This window comes from Xiphophorus hellerii, chromosome 17 (genome assembly GCF_003331165.1).
Source record: "Xiphophorus hellerii strain 12219 chromosome 17, Xiphophorus_hellerii-4.1, whole genome shotgun sequence".
NCBI lineage: Eukaryota > Metazoa > Chordata > Actinopteri > Cyprinodontiformes > Poeciliidae > Xiphophorus > Xiphophorus hellerii.
The window spans coordinates 4,134,255-4,153,173 of record NC_045688.1 but is presented as its reverse complement, the minus strand read 5'-3'; the positions used below and the strand labels follow the sequence as shown (position 1 = coordinate 4,153,173).

General features: G+C 40.3%; 1 protein-coding gene across 2 annotated transcripts in view; it reads right to left on the bottom strand.

Moving 5' to 3' along the window:
• wnt5b (wingless-type MMTV integration site family, member 5b) overlaps positions 1–18,919 on the bottom strand; it is a 76,301-nt gene that overhangs the window by 1,786 nt on the left and 55,596 nt on the right. The window contains exons 3-6 of one of the 2 annotated variants that reach the window (XM_032589272.1): positions 8,339–8,508; positions 7,588–7,675; positions 7,312–7,471; positions 3,044–3,336 (exon numbers count right to left, since the gene is read on the bottom strand). In XM_032589272.1, the coding sequence (XP_032445163.1) occupies positions 3,044–3,336; positions 7,312–7,471; positions 7,588–7,675; positions 8,339–8,457 (660 nt within the window). In that variant the 5' untranslated portion in view covers positions 8,458–8,508. Of the gene's footprint in view, positions 1–3,043; positions 3,337–7,311; positions 7,472–7,587; positions 7,676–8,338; positions 9,488–18,919 lie in introns of those variants that run through there. The other variant, XM_032589271.1, reaches the window with a different exon arrangement.

Sequence of the window (18,919 nt, the reverse complement as noted above, 5' to 3'; positions counted from 1 at the left end):
TTGGTGTATCGATGAAAATGGGTACACCACTTTCCACTGATACCCCTAAATACTAGTGTTATCAAAGTTGCATTTTTCTTTTAAAAGATTGTATTAAAAAATGAACATATTTACTTCACTTCCTTCACCCTTTGCTAACTTTAAAACCACAAGTCAAACATTGGAAACATTTGATGTTCTTTCACTTTTTTTTTTCTTAGAAAGCCTGTAATTTGTAGGATGTTGCTGCGTTCTGAACATATGGATTTGTTTAAAACAAAACACAGAACAGGAAATAGAAGATTTATGGTCTCTGCAGCAGTAAACCTTGCAGCTTTACCAGGTCACCTAAACAGCATTTAATAAACAAGCCACATTAAAACACCCCTATCCCAAACACCTACATAAATTATGCACGCTCTTATGGAGCATTGCACTGAGTTTAGTGTGCACCAGACAAGCTACCACACATTTACTCACTGAATCATTTACCTCTGATTCCTAATTTCCCCTGACGCTAATGAAACCCATCATTCTCTCTCCTCACGTTGCCTGATCTCAATTACCTTCTCACCTCCGTTAACCTCTGCATCCCAAACACCCCTGACCCCTGCGTCCCACCTCCTACCCCCTGCTTTCAGACCTCTACTTTACTACCCAGCAGGCATAGCACTCGGCACCCTGCAATCCTGCGATCCGACCCCCGTGACCTCCTCAGACAGCCACGGAAAACAGAGGACAATGGTATTTGTTATTAAGGCTACACACGTTTGGTGGTTTAGCTTGAGATATTATAACTACAACACTTATTTCTCCCGTGAAAAAAACTTTTACCACAAAATAATAGCAGCCAGGAACCCCATTCTGTCCAGTCAAAGCATGCATTTGTTTCTCCAGCGCCATGGTGAGGTATTTGGTGGGTCATGCCTGCTGGGCACAGTGACTCTGGACCTTCATGGCCAGTCATCCATGGTGGAGACATGCTCTCTGTGTCAAGCACAATAGGTTTTACTCTGTCAGGGTTAAAGTGAGTGAGTGTGTGTATGGGTGTGTACTTGCCCGAGTCTGAAACAAGGACAGAAATGGAGAACACAGGCTGCCTTTTATGCCAGGCTAAGCTATGAATGAAGTGAGAAGTTAAGAAAAAAGCCAACACACATCTATGCTTCACTGGCATTGTTGGTGTTGCTGTATTTTAAAGGTCTGTCTTTGTTTTGACCTAACTGTAGGAAAACTAGATGATTACATTATAGTTTTCTTTGGTAAGTTCTCAGTCTTACCAATAGACTTAATTCTGGCTTCTTAAAACTGCACCTGCTCAAGAAAAGCGTTTCCACAGCATCTACCATCACCTTGCGTCGCTGTGGATTTGGTATGTTTATGGTCATGTGCATCGTTAGTTTTCCTCCGGATATGTTTTCAAGGCACTGCAATTGTCATCCGTCTCATGTTGTTTATGAAGAAACACCTGAAGCAGATCTGACTGCATATTGATTCTGACTATGTGCAGTGGTGATATTACACAGATTGGGAGCAGAAATGTGTCTGTTTTATATCTAATATACAGGTATATAAGTTTTTATCTTCTGTTCTTTGTTAAAACATTTTTTCACCTGGGTTCCCATTATGGCCTGAAATTTTCTGCACTGAGTTTTTGTGTTTATCCTGTGAATATGTGGGTTCTCGATGTGCACCCTGACTTTTTCCATATTATCCAAATGTACAATGGTCTCTCTAAATTGTCCATAAATGCGAGTGTGTATGCGTGTGTGTGCATGTTTGGGTCTCTCTGTTGCCCTCTGATAGTGTGGTGAGCTGTCCAGATGATAGGCTCTGCAAGAGACCATTTGCTTACGTGTAAACCTGTCAGACGGGAGGTTTTCAACAGAATTCACATAATGAACCACCAAACTGAGGAATATTTTTTATGTTAAACAGAAAGCTGCATGAGCATCTAATTTTGGTTAGTGACAATCAGTCAAGTTTGACAAAGATTCCTCCCTTGATGTGCGTCTCTGCCTCCAGACGTCAGCACACCCCGACGACCACACTGCTCACTGTTCACACACACACACACACCTACACACACACACACACACGAACACACACGCACACACACACACCGGCAGACCTCTACATCCTCTACAAAGACTCTGTGGTTTGCCTTGTTCAGCCAAGCAAGACAAATCCCACTTAGGACAAACAAGCGTGTCCTCAAAAGAAAGACAGAAAGGAGGGATGGGGAGAACGAGAGAAACTGTCTTCCTCCCCACCTTTTCATCTCCCTCTTCTCCTCTCTTCCGTTTCGATGGACAGACGACAATGAGAGCGAAGGATCAAACAGGAGAAGGAAGGAAAAGTTATTTCAAAAGAGTGTGTGTGTGTGTGGAAGCATGTGTTAATACAAAGCTGCGGCAGTATATCTTTCTCCTCATACTTTCTTCTATAGCCCCAACGGGACCGTCGGCAGAAACACAAGCTCTCCAGACCCTCACCTTTGACCTCTGACACACACAAACCTGGGCTCACTGTCTGTCACACAAATCAAACAGAGCATTTGTGCATACACACATGCATGTCTCAGTCCTGTAAACAGCTTAAACAAAGCTGTGGTGGAGATAAACGGTCGGCACCCAAACAAGCCAGGCGGACGGTTTACAACTAAAAGTGCAGATTTAAAAATACGTGACATCTTGCAAACGTGCCATGAAATGGATCCACTAAATTTCATGTTCCAAATAATAATAATGTTGACGTAAAATGTGTTGCATCTGTCCGTGTTTATCTGTGCATGTGTCTGTGCGTTAAAGCGCTGGAATGCGCCTTGACCTGGGCGACCCAGCTAAACTCCAAGGGCGTTAGCAGTTGTACCATTTGCAGGTTCCCAATAAATAACCGACACACACACACACACTCACAGTGCGGGAAGGCCAGGTCAACTTTGACACACATTCCTAACAGACATACAGATATAGTATTCGGGTAAAAAGAGGAAAAACACATTTCCCCCACCAAAGTTCCCACAGCAGAACAAAAAGTGGCGGTGTGTGTTGGTTCATCATACCTGTCTCCCCGCTTCGTTGTTGTGCAGGTTCATGAGAATTCGAGCATACTCTCTCGACCCGCGCGGGTAATTCTTCTCCCGCTCCTTGGCATCCACAAATTCCCGGGCGAATCTGTAGCCGTAATGTACGTTGTCGCCGCAGCCTCCCCACAGCCAGTCGCGCGGCAAATCGCGGGGCCGGGCGGTGCGGCTGCAGCCACATGTGGAGAGCTCGCCGTCGCGGCACGCCCGACTGATGGCGTTGACGACACCGGCCGCGCTGATGGCGTACGTGAATGCCGTCTCCCTTGAGCCTGGTGGAGTGAAAAAACAAGAGATGTTTTTTGAAAAAACATGTTTTTTCTTAGATTTCAAAAACGATGCGAGGTGCAATTCTCTGTCGCATTTAAAATTGCTCGATCTTTAATTCATTACATATTACCATCATAGACTTCCAGTCTATCTTATTCCCATTTCAACATATTGCAACCAAAATCCCACTCTTGTTGCATGTTTACCAAGGAGCAGTGATTGCTGCAAGTCATTGATTCAATGCAATTGGCTGAGTTTACTTTGAAAGAAAACTTTTTAACTGGTTTGAATAATAAACTGAGCTTGGCTAGGTTGTTTTGTAACTAGGATCAATTGGGAATGTATGTAACTCACTTTAATCTCTGTGGATGAACTGAATTTACTATTTTTTGGTGAAGTGTCTTCTTCAGATGATATCTGTTGTGAATTTTAAGTGGGAAAATAAACTAAGCTGAAATAAAACCGGATATGATGATTTATGTGGCTTGCTTTTGTATCTACACGTTTTTATCTGATACACCAGTTAGTTTCACATATTACGAAATAAGAATATGAAGAAAAATAATTAACCCCTCAGCATAATGCTGCAACTATCAGAGGTGGGATTTTATTTAGTTTTTCAAAGTAAAAAGGGATAAATACATAAAAACATCACACTTTTCATTTAGTTATTTTTAAAAAATAAATATTTAAAAACCCTGTTTTTTCAAACATTTCTGCAACAAAAAAAACTCTTTATTTCTTCAGAAATTTCTAAATGTAGTTCAGAAACCTAATTAATAAATAAAATCATTTGCATGTGATTAACTCTCAGTATAAATAAAGCTATTCGGTGAAGTTTGCCAGACAATATTAGTGAACAAACTGATTTTAGAATAACCTGGAAATAGAAAAACATTTGCAACTCTTGGTTTTAAATAAGTTTATTTCTGCTATTAGTCTAAAGATTAGTTTCTAAATGCCTAATCAGTGACTGAGCCTGCAAATTCGCCTTTGGCTAGTGAGCCTATGAACAGGATAATAGCTTTAGTTTAATCACTTCAATAAAATAAATTTGAAAAAATATTTAGGTACAGCTATAGATCTTTATTTATGTGTATTAGATTATTTTTTTACTTGGATTTTGAATATAACCTTTCACAATCTATTAACTGATTCAGCGACAGAAACAGAAGATACTTTCTTTTAAAATAATAAAATTCTGAAGAGTTAGGTGAATTTGTACTCAGCCTCCTTGAGGTAATACTTGATGCATGTCTTAAGCTTCATACACCATTTCCCTAATCTTTTTTTTTGCAAAACAGCCCAACTGAGTCGTCCGTTCATTGCTGTAAGAAAATCACAGAATGTGAAAAAGTTCAAGACGTTTACTTTTGCAGGGCAATCGTTGTTTTTGTCAGTCAACTTAACATAAAACCTTCAAAATCTATTTGGTATGCTAATACTAATAAAAGCGTACATATTTTCTTGACTCTACCTGAAAATTGATTAGTAATGGGAATAAAACAGAGTTTCAGATTTCCAGATGTTTAAGGACTTGCGTCTAATTGCCAGTTAAAAACTCAATTATTCGATTTAAGCACAGCTAATTTAAATCAAGCCACAATAATTGACCATTTTCACCTTTGTCCATGTTATTTATTTCAGTTTGCTTAGAGTAACACTATATTAAAAAAGGACGACACAACAAAACCACCAAGTCTCCATCTGCATTAATACACAACCACTTAAAAAGCAAACGGAGAGGACGGGATCAACAGGAGGTTAAAAAACCTGAACCTCAGTCATTTCCATAACAATAACAAACAGCATCCTGACTTGAGGCCACATAGAGTTTCCAGTTTTGTAACTTAAATGTCTATTCTGGAGATAAAATCATGCTCTTAATTTTAATAAATACCAGCAACTTGGAAAAAAACTAATCACATCTTCATTTAAGCTTTGTGGAGCTGCACTCTATGCCCTTGTGGCTGTTAAGTGATATAGCAACTCAGGAGTAACTTAAGGTTCTAATTGAGGCGCCCTCCAAACCATGTTTCCCCAGGTGTAGAGCCTTTACGCTTTATATCAAAAAAATTATACAAATATAAAATATGAATCTTTTTGGTTGCGCATCAGTTGCCGATTTTCTGTTGGAGTATTTAGTCTAATAAGTAGCCAGCTACTTTTATGGACCACAGTGAGGACTGGAATCAACACAGACAGCCAGACAGACAGAAAGGTATGCATGAAAAAAAGAAAACGAGGCGTGTGAGCCTTTTTTATTATTCGGTGCGCTTTTAAAGAAACAGTTCCCCCCGTCAGCTTTATGGGACTGTGGAGGCTAGACTTCAAATAGCAGGTCCGGATCTGCCGGCTCGACGCTAGCTCATCAGCGCATTTCAAAAGGAGAGCCGCGGGACAATGGGGCTGCCTCACACCTCCGTATAAACCTGGAGGACAGAGAGAGAAGGGCAGCAAACGCCTCAGCTCTCGGACGGACTGACCGCCTGCAGCGGATTTGACACTTACTTGTTGATGAGACGTTTCCCACATCGCCTGCTGGGGATTTAAACGAGCTGGACACGGACCCGGGATCGAAACGAACTACAGAAACTCATAATACCGGAGACACAACGCATGCTACTTGATTTTTTTCCACCCTCGAGCGTCTTTACGCACGACTTCTGTCGATGGTGCGTCGCGTTTTGCGTTGAACTGAGAACCCCCTTTACTGCGCCTGCGCAAAAGTTGTTAACTCAATGCTTTTGCTCCACATTTTAATTTGTCATAAATATAGTTGGTTAAACATAATACGATTGGTAATTGGGAAGCAATTGGAAGTTCGCATCTTAAATTTGTTGAAGTACTGGATATTTGAGTTGTTTGTTGTATTTATATGATGCAGAAGGGGATTCTTTTGGCCAGCTTGTGCATTATGGGATAAATTCTGACATTTTTAAAATAAATGTTGCCTAAAAGTCTTCATCTTCAAAAAGTCTTCATCTTCATCCTTACAAAATACACGTGTCTCTTCAAGGCAAGGTATCATTATTTGTAAAGCACATGCTCAACAGCAGTTCATTTCAAAGTGATTTACATGATTGGAAGGGGGAAAAAAATCAAACAAGCAAAAACATTACATTGCAATGGTAAAGTAAGGGAAAATACCAGATTGAAATACAGATAACAGTTTGCTATGCTTTCACCTTACTGCTCCAATTTCCTATTTTAAGTATTGATCAGTAATGAATCAATTAATAGTTGATTCATTAATGAACATTTGGCTAAAGGTATGCTTTACCATACCTTTAGTTATACATATTAACTTTGATATGTATAGCTATACCAATGTTCTTGGTATTAACTCCAGACAAATACAACTGACAAATTCAGGCAAACATGTAGCGAATCCAAAACCATTAATTAATGCAGGCATCCCAAACACAAGCTGTAAACTTGGTGGATTTGTTTTTATTACCCTGATTAGCAAAAAATTCTGCATCTGAACAAAATGAAGAAATGTATCCAGGTGTTGTCATGATCTAGTAAATATTGCAGCTCAGAAGCGAATCACGTCGATTCTGTAATCATGTTAAGAAGCTGCAGTTTTCCCTTACGTTCCTTGATATACATTTTAAATTGCATTGAAAGACTACAGCCTGACCAGCAGTGTGCAGCAGTAAGTTGGGGAGGGGCAGCTCACCTCTGCTCAACACAGATGGGAAACTAAAGATTAAAGGACTAAACTGTGGTGAAATGTTTATGCTTTTGAATCCTTATAACACTCTGGTGTAAACTCACAAAGGTAGCCAACTCATGTTCATTTAAAATAATAATAGTTTTCTAAACAACAACCACATGATGCTCTTGGGTTTTTTACCCTGTAGATTGAAAACAAAAAAAACACAGAAAATGACAGTACTACCTCCTTGAAGGAACCTCAAACCTGCTGTTGCCTTGAACTTTAACCAACACATCCAGCATGACAAACTCACCAATGTGCATGACCCGTCCAAACACGGACGTGCTGTCCACAGTGCTGCAGTTCCACCTCCTCTGTTTGAACTGGTACTGGCACTCCTTGATGCCCGTTCTCGCTCCGTCTCCGATGTAGCTCATGTGGTCTTGGTACAGCTGGCACAGCTTCCTCTGACTCTGCGGGGCCACATAGGAACAGCAGCCGAGATTAGCAGAGATTAGCTGCCTAATGGCTCCACACTTCCGAGCGGTCCCTGTGGGGAGATTCCCATGCACGGTGCGAGGAAACTCACCTGTGAAAGGCCAGAAAGCTGACTGCAGAGAGGCTGAGCACCAATGATGTACATCTCGGGCCGCTGGATCGGGGTCAGACCTAGAGACCTGAAAGATGCGGGGCATTTGAAGTTGAAATCTGATTAAAAGTGGGAATGCAGAGACTCTGGTATGCTGGCAGAGCACAAAAGTCAGGCGCAGGTTTTACTGGGACAAGTGGGCTATAAAACACAGATAAATAGACTCCTGTGGAGAACATCTCTACAGCCACTATCTTTATGACTCCTTGGATTCCTTCCCTTTGACCTCCCCCCCCCAAAAACTCCTCAGCTCAGTACATGAAACAAACCATCTACTGCTGATTCTGCAGCTCACGCATGTCATACAAACGTCTGCAACATGATTTCACGAATGTTCATCTAATCCTATAGCAGTTTCTAAAACAAGTGTGGATAAAGCACCCTGGAGGTACAAAGCTCTACCATTTGGGAGGCCAGCCAGGGTAAATATTGTGACAGAGCCTTCACATTTGTTCCATTCAAACCGAGCACCCAACGTCACAAAGCAAAAAGCAGATCCCCGAAAAACAAAAACAGCTGCATGAATGCATCTTAAAATAAGAAAACAACTCAACAAACAGAGAAAAACGGATGCGGAGCATGGAGGAAATACATCCCCAAATTATGCGTCAAACGACGCTCTAAATTATAAATCACATTTGAATCACATGGACATCTTTCGAAACGGCATCTCCCGTTATCAGTCACTCACCACCACGAATTCGCCTCCACCATCAGAAGCTGGGAGCTGCAGGCGAGGACGACGCACGCCAGCTGTAGCAGATGTCGGACGGCTCCGGTCCGCCTCCTCGGGACGGGCCTGTTGTCCATGATTGTCCGCCGCGGCACCGCCGAGCAGCCAGTGCGGGGCAAAGTGCTCTGCTGTTGAGACATGCGTGAGAAGTATCACCACGCGTCCTCCTCCGGCTAATTAATGGAGACTGTGAGAGTTCGGGTCCAGCTCACAAGTCCTCTTTGAGTGTGCCAAATAATGTTCCTATTCTTATCAGACTCTTCCTGCGCAGCATACAATAAGCCAGAAAAAATATATAAATATATAAATTAAAAGTTTATCCCAAGGTGTCAAGCAGTTGATCATTTGAAATCAATCAGAGGGGAGAAAAAAAATCCATTTTCGTTTCATTCGTTAAATGAAAACGTTGTGCGTAAAACAGTTTATTAGTCCAGTTTAAGCCTTCTCTTATCAGCAGACCAATAAAACAAGCCAATGTGTGACATGCAGAATCCAGCTGTCTGGTTTGGACAGTAAAATAAAAATACGCATATTAACAAGGATATTAAAATCTGGGAAAAAAAAGTGAGGAGTCTGCTGCTTGTCCTTCCTGTCCCCCTGCAGCCTCTAACACTACTATCTCTCCCATTCCTTGTTTAAGTTTACACTCCTCCTTTTTTTCGCACCCCGACTTCAGTCCAGAACCGCCTCCCCCTCCTGTCACCACGTGAGAGGAGATCAGATGAACAACTGGAAACCACACACATCAGGGATCTGACACATCCATCTACAAATGTCTGTGTTCTGTTTTTTCTCCAAATCACCAAAAACCTGGAATAAATTGGAGATTTTATTTGATAGATCAACACAAAAAAGTGGATAGAAAATGGTTTACAAATAACTTTGCAAATACAGATGTGAAAAGTGGGATATGTACAGTATCACTCCCCTTTTTGGATACATCTCAATAAAATACCATGCTGTGGGGTTGGATTTAAATCTATTTTAAAACAACAGGTGCCTTCTGAAGGTTATTTGTTGAATACTTTTAGGGGTAATAGAGTAAAGATGACTGGTCCTACTTTTGTATTCTCATTTTTAAAATATTTTGCAGGAATGTCCACTTATGGATCACGCTTCAATCAGCTTTAACAAATAGTACTGAATGGTTGTGACTTTTTTTTTTTTCATTTTTTTCTCCAAAGAGTTTTTTTGCAGCGCTAGTGGCTCGTATTTTTTCGACAGTAGGCAGACAGGAAGGAGGGTGAGGAGAGGGGGAAGACATGCGGCAAAGGTCGTCGGGACCGGGAGTCGAACCCGCGAAGTCCAAGTCGAGGACTAAGGCCTCCAAACGTGGGGCGTGCTAACCCCCTGCGCCGCCACCACAGCACGCCCCTGGTTGTGACTTTGAAAGAAAACACATAAGTTGAGAGTTTTGTTTTTTTATTACAAATTTTAAAAAAAGAAAAGAGTGGTACATTTAGTCAGCAACTCCAGCAATTCTGTACTGCAACTTTTGGATGTGTACCTGTTTGAACACACCTGAATCAAAAGGTTGAATTACTTCCTTTGTGAAGGCCTAGTAATTAACCATTCACTTGATTCAGATGTGTAGAGATTACAGAGGTTGATCTAAAAGCTGCAGAACAGAGGCACTTTAAGACTAGATGCTTTAATCTGATGCCCCCTTGGCAACACGGCAGTGGCAGTGTCATGCTAAGGATGTATTATTTTCCTCTCACTTTCTTGCAACACCTGCATTTTTTCTTGGGTAAAATCAAGATAAAGTATTCTGGTTTATGGCTGTAACATCACAAAATGTGAGGTGTGAATACTTTACTGAGGTCCTGTAGACAACAGATTGTGGCCTGAGGTGATTGAAGTGTGACAACCCAGTTGTTGATTCCTTCTCTCCATCCACCCATCCATCCATACATGTGAATAGGGGCTGAACTTTTTTTTTTGCTGAACTCCAACCAGTCTTCTCTAAAAGTTCATGTGGGTCAGATTCCTTTTATTAGCTGAAGTGAATGATTTGTTTGAGTAAAAGGTGAGTGCCTCAAAAATCTCCTAATCCTTCCCCCTCTTTGGAGTTTAAAAATAAAAAAAGACACACACACACACAGGAACACACACATGTTACCCTACACATTCACAGACAGACGGTCAGGAGAAAAAGAAAAGGCGTGTTGAAGCGAGCTCTCCTCAATTCATAACCGGGTCTATAAGACAAACTGCAGGCGGGTCGGTGGGTGGTGAACCTGCAGAGCAGCTCTTTGATCCGACTCAGTGCCTCTCTATAAAGGCTGCATCCACTCGGCCAAAGGACTTGAATGGGAGGCCCCTGAAGTCTAGAGAAACCGATCAAAACATCCATAAAGCGCTGTTGGTAATGAGCTCCTCTCGGCTGTTTTGCTCAAAAAGTAAGAAAAGAACAACTTTACAAATACTCAGATTGACAAGTTAGATCCTCGTTTATTTAGCAGTTTCATACTTCAGAAATAATTTGCCATACACGTTTGCTTTTCAGCTCGTTTACTCTCAATGATCTAGCAAAACTCGGTGAGAAACGTCACAGTATCGGTGTGTGCGCTACGCTGAGACAACGGTACAGAAGGTAAAAAGGTGTCACTCCTCTTTGAGTGTTTAAACCTGTTTCAGAGTAAATACATCCACAGTAATGCATGATATGAGATTAAGAAATTATTTTCTTGTTGTAGTTTTCTCCTCTCAAATGTGGGAAGCAAATGAGACGACTAATATGATGACAGCGCCCCCATCTGGGAAAAGATAAATATAAACTTTTAGTTATCACCAAACATTCAGTAATGACTCAGAAAAATGCATTAGAGATGTGAACTACACAGATAAATAAACCTTTATACATATATTTTTTCCTATTTCCATGCAGTCTTTTTTATTTTGACTGATTTTTATTTTACAATTATTATTCAGATGTTTGATCTGCTGCTTGGTTTTGGTTTTTACTCAATTGTACTCCAAGTTGCCCTGACATATTCTAGTGCTATTTCCAGGTTTTTTAACATTTTAAAAACAGACACAATGATTCAATATCCGACACCTAACTGCTGTTCTTACAGGTTTAAAGTATTTTGTCACATAACTTCAAACTACAATGTATTTTACTGCACATATACAAACACAGAGACATGGACTATATTGAAGTGGAAGGAAAATTATGCAGCTAACACCACAGCACCTTGTTACCCACTAGATAAATTAATTTTTTTTATATTTCACTAATAATTGGAAATGTGCCTTTGGTTTTAATCTCCTTTACTCTGATGCCCTAATAAAGTACGGTAACACTTTATTTGAAAGATTGTGCATAAGTCTGACATAACACATGCTATGAAAATGAAGGAGTCTTCTTGAATTTTTGTGATTGCTGTCAGAATGTATCATTTGTTAAATAACACTTTTAATGCAAAGTTGCATAAAAAGTCCGTTAAAAGTGTCCCAGTAAAATATATTCACGTTTTTGATTGTAACAGGACGACAATGGTAAATATTTAAAGTGTACGACTGCTATATACAATCATTGGCTCTTTTAATAGTTTCCCTTCAAAGTTCAAAAAGACAGACAAATAAAAAGCCTGACATACTGACCAAAACAATTTAAAGATTACAAGAACGTTTGTCTGCTTGGAAGGAAAATGCAAAGAATTACAAGTGGTTGTAAAATTTTGCCTTTTAATATTTTCTAAATTTAATATACGTCAATGGCCAGTCCTGTATTATAACAGGAAAACAAAAAACTTTATCAGTAGAGAGGGACACAGGAATTATATAACAAATCATTCAGTAGCAGTCATTGGTTTAGATAGACTAATATTACAGCGCCATCTACTGCTATCCAGATGTATAAAATTTACTTTAATAAAAATAGAAGGGCCTATATTCAGTTGTGTTCATGTTCATCTCCGTTATGCTTACAATTCATATCAGCTTTTGAGACACTACAAAGTGAACTTGATCCAAGTCTCATTTTGGATCTGCAGAAAAAATTAAATCTTTGGAAATATAAGAATAAAGGACCAACAATAATGAATATAACTCGACTCCTACATGCAATGTTTCTATTACGACACTAGGAGGAGCAGTTGGGCCGCAGATATTCCTTCAGCAAAAAAAAATGGGAGTAAAGAGAGGGAGGGAGGGGTGAGGGCACAAAGGCACAACTTGGACAAAGTAAGAGGAAGAAAGAAATGGGAGGGGAGAGAGCAGAAGGTGAAAGAGGGAGGGAGTGTCCATGCAAAGGATCCAGAGCGGCAGAAAGGGGTGGAAGGCACAGGGAGGGCGGCACATCCCTGGAGGATATGAGCAATAGACGTGCAACAGGGAGCAATGCCTGAGAAAGTCGGCAACTCCTCTCTAGATTAACACCAGCCTCACTTTTTATTGCCTCCAGTGCCAGACTGGAGCAGCAGCAGCAGCAGCCAGCTCCCCTCCTGCAGGGAAAGCAGCTGCAGTCGGCTGATGGAGGCTGAGCTGGTGCCCTGAGGAAGCCGCTGGTGCCAGAAAGCAAAGTATTAATTCTGGGAAATGAATGTCACTTTTAAATTGATTGCTCATTAGTTAAAGGGAGAGAGTTCAGGCAGAGGAGAAAGCTGAGGATGCACAGAGGGAACTTTGGGTTTTTGAGCACCTTCATCTCCACTGAGACGTCTAGACAGGTTATTTTTTTTTATGGCAAATGTAAAAAAAAAAAATTCAATAATATGAACAGTTTAAGATAAATTTACCTGCTTTACATCTCCTAAAGATGTAAAGCACTGGGAAACATTACTGAAACTGTGCCAGTCTGATAATATGAATATTAATATTAATAATGCAGCTCTTTTGTAAAAGTAAAAGTTGTGAAAGTGAAAATGGCGTTTTAAAAATACAAACAAAAGCTAATACATTTCTGTGAGTGAAACAAAATACAAATAAAATGTTTCTCTCTGTTTCTCTGGGCAGGTTTAGAGCTTTGGCCCAGCATTGACTGAGTCTCAGCATTGAGTCTCAGTCAGTGTTGAGACTCCATTACTCAGTCTCAGCAGCAAAGTGCAAACAGAATAATTCTGAATTTTGCTTCCTTTAAAGCATTTTTACTTTCCGTCTGTGTTTTCATCAGTGCTGCTTTTAGAAAACTCCTGATTGACCTGCGTTCTGTTCACAAAAACAACGAGAATTTGGATTCAAACAGCAGGAACAGAAAAAAAGATGGTTAGAGTTTATTGGAAAATGGATGCAGGGTTGAACTAAAACAAAACCTCTTCGGGGTTGCTTTTTAGTTTCTGGCTGGTGTTCAGTTCCTGTTCTGCTAGTCATACTTTTTAAATTGCCCGGTCTCTAACTGCACTCTCAGCCGCCTCCACTCTGTTACATGTCACCGGTGGCCTTTATTCATTAGTAGCTGAACAGGAGGGTGGAGAGTAAAAGACATGCAGCGGCCAGAAATCAAACCAGGAGCATCTGCGTTGAGGACTGTAACCTCTGCCTACAGTCCACCTGCTCCACCACTGAGCCACATGGCGCCTATTTTGTTCATATTATTAATTTTTCCTCCACCTTTGCCCCCCTTTTGCATTTAACTCCTTCACACCATCACCCCTTCGGTGACAGCAGCTGTTTTTTGCAGCAAACTATTGACTCAAACTATTGGTGGCTTGATGATTCATTAGAGAAGATCCCAGGTTTTTGGTTTTTCATTTACTTCTGCTATTAGACAGATGCAGTCTATTTTAATATCCATCTCATCTGTGAGTCTCCCTTGCTTCTGTAAACTCCTGCCGGTTCTTCTTGAACACTTTAAGAAAATCAAGACTCAATAAAAACATACACTCATAAACCACTAGTAAAATTATTTCCCTTGATCACCACTTAAATAAAATGCGTGGGTGGAAGACCAGTGACTCTCCACTTTGTGTTAGGACGACTGGATGCAAAGACGTCAAAGCTTCCTCTGGGAGAGAGATGATACAAGTCTCTGTAGCAACCAAAGGCCTGAAAGCCAGAATTAATGTCAGACTTTAAAACATTTTAAACTCCTTTACTCTGAGCCTTGTGCCAGAAGCCCATTAAAATGCTGTCTACATCGTTTTAAACTGTGTGATTGTGAGCGTGAGTGGGAATAAAAATAGCAATAGGTATTTTGTTCCATATAACACAGTAGGAGTGTAACAGGTAAACCTTTATGGATGCAAACTCCACTAAAAACTCACCTGTTTAGAATTGTATTTGAAACGTAATCAATTACAAATTTATTGATGGAACCTGACTTAATGTCGTGTTTTGACTGTTGATTCTATGTTGCATTGTGTTTCTGTGTTTGTAATGATGTAAAGCACTTTGAAATGCCTTGCTGCTGAAATGTGCTATACAAATAAAATTTGATTGATTGATTGATTGATTGATACTCTCACATTAAAGCTCTTTTTCCTCGGTGTCACCCTTTTCAATGCATTTCTATTAATCATGAACACGTGTTCTGCAGCAATCTGCCAAATGCAGCCGCCTGCAGGGGAATTTACAGCTGAAATTGTCCTCTCTCGCTCACGCACACACACACACACACACACGCACACCCCCACGCACAGACACACCCACACACACACACACGCCCCCAGAGGGACATGCAGAGAGAGTTGGAAGTAGCTTTGAAGAAGCTTTAGGCTTTAAATCTGCCTCTTTGTTTTTCTCTCCGGCTACAAACACAACCATACATGGAAACCCATCTTGCTTTATTCTCCCTCCATCACTCCTTTCCACCTTGCTTCTGCATCCCCATTCCTCCATTTCTCTCTCCCATCTCCGTTGCACCCGCCATCCCCTCTCATCTCCTTCTTCTCCCTCTCCCAGACTCTGTCTGTCCATCTCCCTCCTCCTTGTCTCCATCCATCCTTATGTCAGCTGGCAGAAGATGAGTCATGCCTCTAGCTGGGAGGCTAAATCTCTCTCTGTCTTTCCCTCTAAATATATCCCTTCTGTACTTCTATGTCTCTTTTTCACTTGTTCTCACACTTCTCTCTGCTTTGTCTCGCCATCTGTTTCTCTGCAGCACTCTGTTTTGTTCTACCGCTTTACTTCTGAGCTCTTTCTTGCTTTTTTTCCTCACACTTCTGTGTATCTCTGACAAGTTAACGTCGCTTTTTCCAATATTTGTTTAGGTTTTATTTGTTTATGTGCAAAGTGAAGCAGGTTTTTTTGAGTTTATGTCAGATTGTCGCAAATCTTTAAAAACACATCAGCAAAAATTAGCTGCTATAGGTCCATCTATGTTGGCCACAAAGTCAAACAAAATCAAGTCTCCACTCAAACATTTGAATTTTCAGTCAATAAAAATAACAGCGTCACTTTATTTGGAGCTTAGGTCCATTTCACAGCATACTAAGATTCCCACTGCTACATTAACAATCCATCAGAACGTCTCTGCAAGGTCTTTCAGAACAAAGTAAGCTCCACTTAATGTGTGATGACATGTGGGAGTTTCCCGACTGTTTTGAGCCTCCCACAAACCCTTTGGGATGAGATAGTGTCGGCTCATTATCCTGGTGGCAGCATATCTGGGTGCTGCATGGAGCCTGATAGCTCACCAACACACACGGCACCATGATCAGACTGGCTGCACACGTACAGGAGATCGGTATGTGCTGCACTACCTGTGAAATACGGCCCCCAGCTGCATTGTAGGTAATGATGGGTGAGGATTATCAGAAGAAGAAATACTCATAGGGTGTATTTTAGAATTTAACAATCCAGGCTGAGAAATGTTGCAGTGCAACTCATAATAAAAAAAAGACTTCAGGTTCAGATTCTCTACTGGTAAACTGAGAAAACTGATGACAGTGTCTGTGAGAATCCAACTGATGGTGGAGGCACAGAAACCTATCGTATGTATAGGGAAGTTTGATACCCATAATGGAGCCATTGTGACAACAAAATGAGGAAAATCAGCAGGGAACGAGCCTAATCCGCAAGTACTAAGAGCTCAGTAGCTTCATCACTCCTTTCAGTTCATTGGATATAAAGGTTTTCCATGTGCTGCAAGCAAGTCTGAAGAGCCAGACAATTTTTCTTTAGTCAAGAATTTGGCATTTTTCTTTGACCCAACGGCGGACAGATGCAGCTAACGAATAAAACAAAAAGAAAAAAAAAAGAAGGCAATTCTGCTGCAGATTTTGATGTTTAATCAAATACCTATACAATTAATCCAGGCTGAGAAAAGTAGAATATTTCAGAGAAAATCCACTTGGCCTTGTTTTGCACTGGAGTAGAATCCTGCGATTGAGGCCGCGTCCCTGATCGTTGCGCCCAGGGAGAGACGCGCGCAGCTGGGTCATGTCCCCTGATTTCCCCGTGCCCTGCAGTCCTGAGCAGCACCAGCCCCCTGATCCCTTCCCGGGAGAAATTAACAAACACTTTGACAAGTCTAAACAGAAACATGCAACTCTGTGCTTCACTCATGCTTTACCCAAGTACCTATCAATAAAACCAAAAAACAGATTTTTTTCACCTAAACTACTGATACATTTTGAATTACTTTAGGAGAGTAGATTCAAGTTTAAAATCTACAGTTTGGGAATATGAAATGAGGGAATAAGGAGGACAAATCTTGGCTAGTGATCCAATTTGCATCTCTTCTCTGATTTTATTCAGATTACCTACGAACGTCTAGAACGTTGTCATTTGTGCCGCAGCAGGAAAGACATCTAAAGACAATAAAGTACTTTTATTTCCTGTTGCTGAACCCTGCCTCTAATCACTATTTGATTGACAGTAACCTTACAACTGAAAAGATTATCTAATAACTGACATTTTAATTCTTTGGTTTTAGTTTTTCACTTGTGTTATACTTTCTTATATACATATAATTTTATTTTACATCTAATTCTTTTAAGTTATTTTTTGTTCTTCAGAAATCTTCCAAATATTTTCAAAATAATCACGTACTGAAGTTATTTTAACCTGACATTATTTACGTTTTCATTTTAAACTGATTTTTTCGCTTACAAGAAAGCAAAACCAACAAATTTCTCCGAAGCAAAACACCTCTTCACAACATTGCATCATCTTTCTCTCACTTCACAATTAGAAACTACATGTAGCAGGGACAGTGGTTTGCAGAAGTAAGCAACTTTTTATTCATCTAAGGCAAAAATTCATTGTTTTCCACCTTCAGACAGACGGAAACTATGTAGACGGGCTCGCAAACACACACCACATACACACAGAACAATACGCAGCCTTTTCATGCCAGCAGATGACAGAGTGCATTGAGAAAACGCCAAAATGCTGAGTATTGTGGGAGAGAGTGTGCACGCCTGAAAAATCTCCTATGTCAGACTGCAGAGCTGGCAGAAACGGCGAGCTTCGCTGAGGACTCACACACACACACAAACACCCCGACAGACAGACACACACACACCTAGGCAGAAAGTGTGGTGCAAAAACAGAAGGATGGCTGCATTGTGTAACACAACAACATGAGCCTACTGTAGCGAGTCGGATGCACAGGCAAGCTGTTGGATCAGAGAGAGGGAGGAAACGTGGACATAAGGTATGAAGAGAAGGAGACGGACCGGAAAAGGATGGAGAAGAAATATCTAGTTCAATAACTGCATCTCTCGCGATTCCAACCTTTCCTGCATTTCTATGATCTAAAATCTATCTCTAGGGTTTTTCTCTCAAATTATAAATGTACCAATAACTGTATGTGGTCTGTCTAACAACTACTTTTAGGTGCCTGAAGAGCTGCTGCACCAGCTATTTTTGCCCAATAACATTTAATCAACCGGGATGTCTTTAAAAAAAATAAAAAAATAAAAAAACTGCGGTGATGCCATTCTCTCAAAGTCAGAAGCCTCTTGTAAATATGCATGAGGAGTTGTTTGGAGTTGGGGATGTGACGCAAACACTGGCCACTGCAGTTTTTCATAAGTCTCAAAGGTTTCTTTAAAAACGCAGCCATAAGAAAATTTCCAAAATCTTAAAAGAAAAAAAAAAGTTTCTCCAAAACAAATCAAAGCTTTATTGATTTACTGTGAGATTCGGGTATGTTTCTTAAATTATGCTCATAAAATATGTTTAAAATTTCATTTCAGTTTAATAAATATAACTATAAATATCTGTAACTTATACCAAACATTTTCTATGCAGTTCCAACTAAAGCTGCAGTATGCAACTTTTATTTTTTCAGTTTATCCGTCTCCAAGTATGCTGCCATGACATAGTAACAATTTTAACTATTTAAAACACTTTTTTAAAATAAAAGTTGCGTATTGTTGCTTTAAGACTTACTTGTAAATGAAAACTCTATCCTCAAATACTCAAAATAAAGCTTATGCAGAGTAAAAAGGGATGAAATTTTTGATGAAAGTTCTGTACAATTAGCTTATCAACAGCACCTTCCTGAATGCACCTTCATCCACATCACTACTGTCTTCCACACGGCTTATAACTCATTTTATACCTGATGGCTTTTGTTGTAATGCTTCCATACAGACTAGATTTATGGACTGTATTACAAAAAGCCCAGCCAACAGATTCTCCCAC